This window comes from Rhyacophila brunnea, unplaced genomic scaffold (genome assembly GCF_057557595.1).
Source record: "Rhyacophila brunnea isolate RB1 unplaced genomic scaffold, BYU_Rbru_1.0 scaffold_32, whole genome shotgun sequence".
Lineage (NCBI taxonomy): Eukaryota > Metazoa > Arthropoda > Insecta > Trichoptera > Rhyacophilidae > Rhyacophila > Rhyacophila brunnea.
The window spans coordinates 1,507,337-1,519,736 of record NW_028232985.1 but is presented as its reverse complement, the minus strand read 5'-3'; the positions used below and the strand labels follow the sequence as shown (position 1 = coordinate 1,519,736).

Below are 12,400 nucleotides of genomic sequence, written 5' to 3'. Positions count from 1 at the left end.
ATATTTGTAAATCTAAGAAATCAATATATATTTACGCATAAATAGGATTCTTTATGGGATAAACAACATTTATTGAAGGACATTATAATTTTTTTTATTATTTAAAAGTTCTTTAGTAAATTTAATTTTATCACTGTCAATATAACCACTGTTTGTGGTTTTTATATATGTTTTGATCACAAATCCAATATCACTTTCTTTGAATTATGTGTTATGTAATATATTTGTTCATTCGAAAATTTCTAGGGACATTGTCTAAGTTGTATATATATTTCCAAGTTACATTTTGTTTAATTAAATTAAAGTCAATTACACAACCATATATCCAAAATTTTTGCATAAATCTAGCTTCTAGTGCAAATATTAATTGCTCTAGTCAATTATTTTTTTAAATAATTATATACTTAAAAATATCAAATACTTGTTCATTTCATTATTAATATGATCATATTATTTTTACTTTTTATTATTGATTATTATAATTAGTTTTTTATTTGAATTATTATACTGAATAGTCTTTCTGATTTTAGTTCATTTATGTAATTTTTATATTTGCTAGATTTTGGGTGAGAAATAAGATATAATCTAAATATCTAATAAAACTAAAAATCAAAACATTTCACATAATATATCCCCCTAGAAAATAGAGGTTGTAACATTCAAACTAGAAAGAATATATTTTATATTTAGGCATTAAACGTATAATATAGGTCCAATTAAATTTTTTATTTTCGACTTTCATTTATTTTTTGGCTTTATTAACTTTGATGCCCGATTTTAATAAATCATTGGCTGAAAATATTCGATAATAGGTGTCAAATAGCAAATAAAGCCATGTAATGATCGATTATTATTTTATATATAATGTGATTGAATCCATAAATTGTGTATATTTTTTTATGGTGTCATTAATAATGCAATATTTATTTTTATCTAATCTTTAATTGGTCACTAAATGCTATTATTTAGTGTTCCAATCAAGAGTTCTACAAATTTATATGTTAAAAATGATATAATTTGTTATTTTCTTCGTGAACTTCATATTAGCTTCTATAGACATGTTTTTTTACAAAAATTAAGCTAAGAATAATAAATTTTTTTATTTTAATACTATAAAATCATGGAAAGATGAAAATTATGAAAATAGAATCACAAGTTCGAAATCGATTATATTATAAAGACCAAGAATGGTGCAGTAATTCGTAATTTTTTATTGCTGAGAAATGACTGTTCGAAGTTAAATATATTATAAAAACATTATGCTATAACTATCGATATTTTTATCTCGATAAATTCTATAGTATCTTAATAATCCAAGGAACAATTATTTCGGTATGTGTATAGGCTGTAAAATATTGCTTTTTTATAATATTCTAAATTTCAACATTCAATAGAGCAAAAATAAATCTTATATGCTACCAAAATCAAATTCAAACAATCTTTTATATTTTTCTAGCCATTATAATAAATATAAGGTATTATATAAATATTAACAATCATCAGAGTTTTTTAAGTTCTTTGTTTGTAGTGTTCATATAATGTTCCGAATTTTCGTTCATTCTAGAAATTTCCGCAATTTTTCCTTTATGGGATTTGATAATTCTTTTTTGGTGATTAGATTCCTTTTGCATTCCCTTTAACTCATTTAATATGGCTCTCAGTTCATCGTCTGTCTTTTCCTCCCCAGTGAGATCTTCGTTATCTCTCGAACCCCTTTGTTTTTTCTTTCCTGTAAACTCGTTACTATCATTTTCATCGCCGTTTTCGCCTTTCCCATGTTCTTCTGAGTTAGTTAGTCTACCTTCTCTGTTTAATTTTTTTAGTTTTCTGTCCATACGAGCTTCTTTAGAGAAATATGATTTTACATTGCTGACTAGTGGTATCCTAAATCCAAAAATCTTTCCAGCTTGTTTGATTTCACCCGAAAGTCTGTTACATTCTTTCATGTTCATGTTTATTTGATGAGATTTATCGTTTATTTCATCAAGTTTTTCACCTTGTGAATTTAAAAGTTCACTGGTTATTTTTTGTTTTTGTGAACTCTGGTGAAGTTTTTGATAAGCTTGTTCGGCTTTTGAATGCGTATTGTCTTCTAATTGGCAGGCGCGCTTAAGTGCTTCGTCTTGTATGGGACTGTACACTTTTTTTTTCTCTTTCTTTTCTAGAAATTTTTGAAAATGATGTTGGCTGTACTTGTCGTCCATTTTTTTTTATATTTTTAAATTTTAAATAAAGTTGTATTGCTTTATTGGTTTTTTTTAAAGGAGATATTCGTGGCTCCGTTTTTTTTTGTTTTGTTGTGAAACGTTATCAATGTAACAAATCAAAATTTAAAACTATATGTTCAAAAATATATCGGATTTTTACTGTTATTTTTGACTTTATCTAATTGTGTCTGGCATTATTCAGTTTTCAGAGTACATATATTGTACTAACATCAAAATTTCTTTAACCTAAAAACTTACAAAATAAATTTTTAAAGTCTGTTTATAGAAAATACTTTAAAGATTAATTAAAGATTTTCTATATTCAATCTTTTATCCTTTGTGATTTAATATTTAATATTGATTTTTAATACATATAGTTATATTTTTTTTAAGTAAAATACCCGTTTGCGTCTTTTTTATTTTTGTAAATGAAACTAATTCTAATATTTAGCCCCAAAATACATTCTGATTTTATTACCATAACATTATAAAACTTTGAGGTCTTCTTAATTCGAAAACATTTTTATTATTTTTGTCTTTTAACTAAACGAAACATCTTATTTTTAACAATTTAAAACTTGGATATCCATATTATTATAATTTAATGTAGTATTTTTCTGAATATGGTGTGATTTAATAATTGATATATCCTTTTTGTTTGGTGTTGGAACATGGTTTTAATGAAATTAAATACAGATAAGATAACAATAAGTTTTAATGATACAATTAGTGCAAAAATATTTTTTATAGATGCCAAATTAATAAACGATTACAAAAGACAAAATGGATGCATTTTTGAGGATTAATAATATAGAAAAATAGAAAAATATGTTTATAGATGCCAAATTAATAAAAGTTTACAAAATACAAAATGAATGCATTGTTGAGGATTAAAAATATAGAAAAATATGTTTATATATGCCAACTTAATAAACATTTACAAAATTTAAATAGTACAAAAACAGATTTTAATCATGTGTAAGCAGTATAAATAAGATAAAATCATAAATTTATAGGCATTGCAATGATCAATACCATATAAACCAAAATTTTCATTGTTTAAAGATTAATTTAAAGCAAAATGAAACGAATTGGGTAAAACTATATAATCAGAATAACGGAATTCAAAATTATTTTTGATACAAGATGAATCTAAGTAAATTACAACTTAATAGCTGCAAAATGTTCAGATTATAACACAATTTCACTTATTATTTTGACTGACAGTGAATTTATACCAAAATGGCGAAAAGCCAATAACAAAATATTCAGATAACTGATTTTATTGATAATTTTTACTGGAAGATGAATTTATATCAAAAGGTTAAATAACCAATAACAAAATATTAAGTAAAATTGATTTCATTGATTATTGTTGCTGGAAGATGAATTTTAGTAACATTATGTATATAGACAGTCCTGTGAATATCCATAAAATATTTCACAACATAATTTATTTATTTTTATCCTTTAATTTATGTTTGTAAATTTTAAACTTGTTTGATCAAAATTTAATATTATTTTTAGAGCAGACTTGCCCAATATGTCTTTATATTTTCTCATATTTATAACTTTCATTATGTAAGTATCTTTTCGTTTTGGCTGCTTAATTTAAGTGTTTTTCTCAATCCTGTTATACTTCTTTTGTCTCATTTTCTTATGCCTTCCTCATGTATGTATATTTTCTTTTCAAGATTTATTAATTCAAGTGTTTTTCTCAATCCTTTATACTTCTTTTGTCTCATTTTCTTTAATACCTTCCCCATATATTTATTTCCATTTTCAAGATTTATTAATTCAAGTGTTTTTCTCAATCCTATTGTTTGTGTTTATGCTTTAGTTGTAATTCGCATTTCATAATATCCGACTGACGGGTCATTAATTTTACAAAAATTATCTTTCACAATATCCTAGACAATTCTAATTGAATATATACTTTCTCCTATACGATGAATTTTAATTATCAACATTTTAAACCTATAAAACAAAAATTTTAGTAATACGATCCATTTTATGAGACATCCCTATTTAAAAGAGAAATTTCAAATTTATGTAAAATAAATCATGCCCCAAAAATCATTCATTTCCATAATTTATTTTTGAGATTTTCGTACCCATAAAAATGCAAATCTTTGTCAAGACATTAACGGGTAAGACCATCACTTTAGAAGTAGAACAAGATGACACTATCGAGACAGTAAAAGCAAAGATACAAGATAAAGAAGGAATTCCGCCAGACCAGCAACGACTGATTTTTGCAGGAAAGCAGCTTGAAGATGGACGTACCTTGAACGATTATAATATTCAAAAAGAGAGTACTCTTCATTTAGTTCTCAGACTTCGTGGAGGTAAAAAGAAGAAGAAGAAAACTTACACTACTCCAAAAAAAGTCAAGACTAAAAAAATACGAAAGAAACTTGTTGCTCTTAAACATTTCGATTTATTGAATGATGGAACAGTAAGAATTAAACCTAAGAGCTGTTCTAATTGTGGTATTGGAACCTTTTTGAGTACTAATGCAAAATTCGAATATTGTTGCAGATGTGATACCAAATTCGAGGAATTCGTTGAGGCTGCATGAAATAATTAAATATTCTTGTCTGAATTCTTTTTATGATTGTTATTCTTTAAAATATAGTCATTCTTTAAAATATAGTTATTCTTTAAAATATAGTTATTCTTTAAAATATAAATTTTACCATAAAATCTTTTCAGCCTAAAAAAATATTATAAGACTCAAATTTATCTAACAAAAAAACTCTTATTTTTCGAACATTATCTGGCTGTATTTATAAAATTATGCCAAATTAATCAAGTTTTAATTTTTATATGAATTAGTTATTGTATTTATAATTTTATTTCAATGCTCGTACTAATTAATTTAAAAATATAAATCAGAATTCCTTAAAAAAATTTATGGGTAAAATAACCATTTAATGTTCATTTTCTTTTAAAATTGAATATAATTCACTCGTATATCTTTTATAATTTACTCATCATTATTCCAAATAGGCAAAAGCACAATTTTAAGTTTCGCAATATTCACAATTCGCCAACTAAATTTAGCAAAATAAACATCCTTAGTTTTAGATTTAATAAAATAAACATATTCTGTTTCCAGCATCTTAAAAAAAATATTATTCAGTTTTCGATTTAATAAAAACAAATATCAATTTATTTTTAGATTTTAACAAAAGATAAACATATTCGGTTTTCAATATATTTAAAAATAATATTCATTCATCTTTACATTTTTAAAAAAAATTAATATCAATTTATTTTTTAATAAAATCTAAAAATAAACATATTCTGTTTTCAATATCCTAAAAAAAATATTCATTTATATTTCATAAATCTGTATAAAATTTAAAATAATCCAAAAATTACAGGTAAGTTTTTGATTTCAATATTTTATTATATTACTGTTTAAGATTTTAGAATCTAATAAATAAGATGCTGTTGCTTACGCCATCGAACAGGTCCCGGTATATAAAAAAACAACCTACAATGTTTTGCATGGATATAAGAAATGAGAAGATTGAGACTGTATTATATTCCTTAAGCAGGCGAGTATAAATTATAGATCCAATTTCATCTGTATACTGATTGTCGTCTTTGAGAAAGAGCCGTGCTCACTCTGATTACGGACAATAAGATGTAGTGAGAGAGCTCATGTGGTGATGTAGCAATTAGGCAATGGCTCCTGTTGCAATAAACATACTTATTAAAGATAAAAGCATGAATAAGATATGGTAAATTTATCTCATATTTTATATTTCATAAATCTATAAAAATGTAAAAAAAGCGTTCTTCTATAAATTTTAACATAAAAAAACTTTAATTATACAGAATATAGAATTGTAATTGCATTGAATGTTAAAAACAAAATAATTAACTTGATATTTATAGATACTTAATATTTCTTATATGAATGGCCAATATGTTTATACCGCATTTGAAATTAAAATTTATTATTCATAAAACTCACGAAAAAAATTTAAAAACAAAAATAATTCGATAAACCATGAATAAAAGAAAATTAAATACATATTCGATTTTACTTATTATTACGTAAATACCGAGAAAATAAAAAAATATGGCCCATCTATTATAGAATTAGCAAAAAAAACTTACTAAAAAACCATGCGCGCATAATATGTTAATGTTTTATTACATTATAAACTAATTTGTATGATATTTTGTATTGCATATAAATAATTGCGGCAATATCATGGTAAATATACTTAAATTATATTCAATTTCAATGACGGACACCGATTTAAATGATCAAGTATATTAGATATCATAAATTTGCGCGCAATTATGGCAATAATTCTTTATTTTTATTATTTTATATAATTCAGTTCATTTTCCGCAACTATTTATTTCTATTATAAAGTCGTTGGGTAGTAAAAAGACTTCTTACTTTCAATTCAGGTAAAATTTATCACTGAGACCTTAATATAATGTCATCAAAATCTAATAAAAAAGGCTTCTTTGATAATTAAAAATCAAATTTAAGTAAATTATAAAATAAATGGATTCGTCTATTTATCTAACACAATCTAAAATAATACCCTTATTAGATTATTTTGATTTAGTATAATCTATTAAAAAAAATTGCATCCTTTATAACTTTTTTTGTACTTAAATTGATTATATCGGCATAATTATGCTATTTCTCGAATACAATATTGGATTTGACATGTTAGGGATTACCTTTTAGAAAAGAAAAAAAAATATAGAAACATATATTATCATTTCTTTTTTTTCTATTATTTGATTGTAGATAATTGATCATACAAAAACATTTTTCTCTGCTTGAAAGATATGCCTGGATATACGAAATTCGGAAAAAACACACACATCATTATACTGTTTTCTTTGAATATATCGTCGTTTTAAAAAATTCATATTTATATTTTTTAGCACTATAAATCTGCTTGATATATTAAACAAGATAATATCAGCAGATTTATATATATTTTTGTAAAATAAAATCTTTAAAAGGATACACTGTATGGTTTTTTGTGCTTTAAAGTTATTCCTTCGATATTATACCCTGGATTTATAAAATATTACGGATAATATTCAATGATTCCTCCCTCAAAAAAACCTTATACTAAGTCACATTCTAATAAATCATTGAAAAATTGTATTCTAGTATCAAGATTTTGTCTTATTTTTTATATCTTGCACATATTTTTCAACTTAAATATAATCTATTATAGTATGCCGAAAATTGATTTACAACTGCAGTGCGAATTATATAAAGATTTTTTTTGATGCATCAAAACGACTATTTTGCGCTAAAAATCATAGATTTGTATAAATAATTGTTTTTTTATCGAATAAATATAAATTAAGGTCATTTTTTATGTCTAGAAATTAGTCTAAATTGATTGCTCATCAAAAATATAAATTAGAGATTGAAATTATATTTTTAAATACATAATAACCCGTATTAATTGTATTTCAATAAATAGGTATTATGTTTAACTTGTTAATTCATAAATGCAATATATTAAGCAGAAACTATCTTTTTTAGTCGTTTTAAGAAGTAAATTACACAATTTTAAAATATTGAATCCTTAAATAATATAATTATATATTTTTTTCCTTCATATTCATTTTTAAAAGATAATTATCTCAAAAAAATTTTAATCAAAGACTATACGTTTAATATCTGATGAAAAGATATACATATTACTAAAAATAATACTGATTTTAACATCCGGATAATTAAATATTTTCGCCTATTCATATTTTTTTTTTTGGAAAATGATATAGGTAATACTTGAATTTACTAACCAATAGAAATTAAATACACAATTTTCATACATTTATTCGCAATATTTTGGTGTATTTTGAAACGAGCATATTTATTGGTGATTATAATATTGTATACACACTGATAAAAATCAGTTTCTTTTTTTTTGTTTTCCTTGAAAGAATTCATTGTAACATTAGATTTATTTTTATTGTACCATTAGATTTATTTTTTAATGATAATATATGAAATTTATCGTTTTTTGTATTTTTGTTGTGGCAACTATTGTGTAAATTATAGTTCCTTTATGTGCATTTAATTAGATGATAGCATGTTTGTTTTCAAGAATATCATACTTCATTCTTTCTTTAGGTAATTTCATTTCTTATAATACTTAGGTTTATGTGGACGGAACTCAAAATATTTCATAGTTTTTGTTTAAAATCAAATATTTCTTAAAATGATATTCTGTAGAGTCTATGTGCTATAAATACTGAATTTAATCAATCTACTTTGTTAATTAAGTTTTATAAATGATTCTGTGCATTTTGCTTTTCTTGTGAATATCCTTTTGTTTTTTTTAATTCATATATTCTTTTTGAATACTTTTGTCTATCTTACGAGACATTAAAATATTGAGCAGATCAGAGTTAATTTAAATTTCACGATTTACACTTTTTTGTTTTTAAACCTTTTTTTCGATGAAACACAAAAGAGCTAAGAATTGAATTTACTGGCGTTGTGAATTTAAAATGCTGGTGATTAACAAGAAAAGAACAGTTTTTCTTTAGAGTGTCTGCAAAAAAACTTATTATAATTGGGAAGAAGCTACTATTTATTAAGATTAAACATCAAAATATATAATTCTAATAATTATAAAATGTGGATTCAAGAAATACAGAAAAAAATTATGTTTATGAACTTCAAATCGATGTGACAAAAATATGAGGAATGTATATAAAATTAAATAATATATCATTTCCGAAGTATTATGAAACATTGGAACAGCTGGGTGGCGAAAGAAGTGTGGTTGAGATGGATGTGTCTAGGTTTAGTAGGCGTAGGTACCATAAGATTCCTTTAGTTTTGGGGTTTTGAATGTTTTATATGAATGTTAACGGAAAAATAATTATATTGTTAATGAAAATAAAAAAAATAAACGCTTAAAGAAGAGATCTTTCATGGCATAATAAAGAAATTATTATTATACTGATTGCTAAAATAGATATTTCTATAAAAACAAAAATGTAAATAATTCAGTAGAGTTTATAGCTAAACAGACTGTATTTATTTCTGATTCGATTAAAGATGCTGGGCAGGCATAAATGCACGTTTAATTCCAAGAAATAACAAAGAAAATAACTTTTTTTCTGTCAGACACATGAATATGAAGAACTAGATAAAAAATTCATTGGTATCATCAATGCATGTAATTTTTCCTCTTTGCGCAGATTTTTATTAATTGGAATAATCATAGCATTTAACGCATGATACTCCTCAATAAATTTATTGAGCAATTTCGGAGAACAAAAGAATAGATTATAGAAGTCGAATTTAGAAAAATCCTATTTTGTGTGTTTTGTTTTGGTTTCTTTAAATCCATCAAAACTAAAAATATGGAAATGGGAATTATAATCCTTTAAACACAATTTTTATAAAAAAATTGGTATAAAAATGCTTTTTTTATGAAATTTACAATTTATATACCATAGAAAATCCGCTTTTTATATTTCAATATGTAAATCAATAGAGTTTATCGGGAAACTGTTTACGATTTTACATCGCAATATTTTTGCATGATTACATAAAAAACAATCTCAAGCTTTAAAAATAGTAAACTATTTTAAATTTTACAGATAAACATCTAATAAAGTTTTTTTAGAGAAAATAAAATAGATTTTACATCGCAGTCTTTTTACGAAAAGAAAAAATATGAATTCAATAAAGTTTTTCTAAAAAAGAAATAATAGATTTAAATTGACCTCTTTTTAAAATTTTAAAAAGAAAAATTCAATAAGGTTTTTCTAGAAAAATATTTTAGATTTCTCATCGCAATCTTTCCATAAAAATTAATAATTTAGCAAAATTTCTAATTGCAATGATCTAGAAACATATTTTCATGCTTTTATAAATGAGATACAGTATTGGATGGCTATACTTAAAACTGTGTTTTTATGCAGAAAAATATATTTTAAATTTTATATATTCTACTCCCATCCCTTATAGAGGGGATTTTACGATAGTTAATTCAACAAATGAAGCGTTTCGAAGTATCAACCGAAGCAAAGAATTCTTACCACAAAACAAAAATTGAGGAAACTATTAAAAACATTAATAGCATAAGATTTTTGCAAAGATTTTATTGTTATTATTTATATTTGTTATAGATAGAAATTCTGTTTAAATTTATATTGTTCTGTTTAAAGGAAAAACAAATGTTTCTATCATCGAAGGCTCATAGAAAAAGGTCGTTTAAAAAATCAATATTCTTTATAATATATAAATTTTACAGATTATACATAAATAATTTTCTTAATAATATAAAATTTTACAAATTATACATAAATAATATTTTTTATAAATATAAACGCTAACATATGTCTTTGGAAATGGTTAACATGGATCTTAAGCTAAAATATAAATTTGGGAATGAAAAACATTCAAAAAATTTATATTAGATGGATCATGGATCATCTTAGACCTTACTTTAATACTTTGAATCAAGATAGACGAACAATTTCGAATTGTTGTGATATACGATCTTTTCAATTATATTTGTATTTTTTATGGAAATCTAAAAATTTCATATTTCAGCTTGTTTTTAGTTACCAGATTTACTACTCTTTTCAACAAATTTATATATTTCAGAGATTTAAATCTTTAAAATAACTAAAAATGGCACAACATAACTTTTTTTATCTGTTCATAATCTATATATATTTAAAAGAATCATTAAATACATTTCCTGTGTAAAATAATGCTTTTATTTTTGTTAGGCATATATTCAGCAACTTCTTATCTATTAAATAAAGATAAACAATTTTTATGTGATTCAGTATATATTAATATAAACGAGACGGAAAATTTTGTATTTTATTTGCTGATTAGACAATTATTGTAAATAAACAAGTGTCTAGTTCTCTAAATTTTTGATAATAGAATTTTAATTACGATAAATTTTTGCGGCATATATAAAGCGCTGTTTTTATAATTAGAAGGCCTTCTTTTTATTCATATATACCTTCTATTGTATATTTCAAAGGTTAATTGATAATATCATTCTTTTTATTCGGGTAAAGGATGTATTGGAAAAATTGTGTTAATTTTCTTCTAAGATATCTGAATCCTTGGGCAAAATATACTTGAGTTTCAATTACTTTAAATATTGGATTCTCGACATCTAAGATTTATGTTCATTTTTTGGCATTTGAATCAATTTTCAAGCATAATTTCCCCATTTATTAAATTTTATACCAATTAGATATAATTTCTATAAATATTTAGAAGTAAATAAGAATAATAGTATAAAAATCTATATCGATAATTTATTTTAATATAATAAGAAATGAAAAACCATCAGTTACAAATATTTTCGAAGAATTTGAATATATCTATTGAGGCGGTTGTGTTCAAAGAGTTAAATTTGTCTTTCAAACATTTATTTGATTTTTACGGATATGAAAATTTTATTATATGTGTTGTTTAATCAAACCAAAGGATTGAGAAAGACTCTTGAACTGATATGCATTGAGAGAAGATGGGGCCGATGAGGATATACTAGAAGAAGAGATAATAATAAAATATTTGATAAAGAATGGTTCAAGGATTGTATCAAAGTTTTGTTTGTGAAAATATAAAAGTTAAATTAAAAATATACATATAAATAAATAATTGAAAATGTGTTGTTTAATTACTATAGGATTCAGCATATTACCATACATGACAGATTAGAATTTTATTGCGAAAATGTGAATCTAAAAAAATACGATTTAGAAACAAATGAAATCTCTTTTATTTACAAATTCGAATCGTATCATACGCATTAAATGAGACCGCGTGGCCACTAAATATAAAAGGTCAAATATTAATGAGTTATAAATTCTGACTCAAGTAAAGCATATACATAAACAATGGAATTAAAAAAAAGTACTAAATTAATACTCATTGAAAGATGAAGATATATTATGTGAGATTGTAAAAATTATTAAATTGAAAGAAGTATTGGTAAACATGTTCTATAGAGCCATCTAGTGTTGTACTTCAGCAAATTTAAATGGCAAAAATATAAATTAGACCATAACTAATAGATAAATTACTAACATGTGAAGCACAAAATTATTGAAATTCTATCAATATCAAACCACTATTTTAAATCATTAGTATCTTTCGGTAATATTATGCAGTGATTATCTATTTGACATCT

At 23.6% G+C, this 12,400-nt stretch overlaps 1 protein-coding gene across 1 annotated transcript in view; it reads left to right on the top strand.

Moving 5' to 3' along the window:
* The first annotated feature begins 4,329 nt into the window (after nt 1-4,329).
* The window catches only part of LOC147067691 (ubiquitin-like), a 48,210-nt gene continuing 40,139 nt past the window's right edge, over nt 4,330-12,400 (top strand). The window contains exon 1 of the mRNA XM_085953444.1: nt 4,330-4,665. Within this exon, the coding sequence (XP_085809570.1) occupies nt 4,330-4,665 (336 nt within the window). The remainder of the gene's footprint in view (nt 4,666-12,400) is intronic.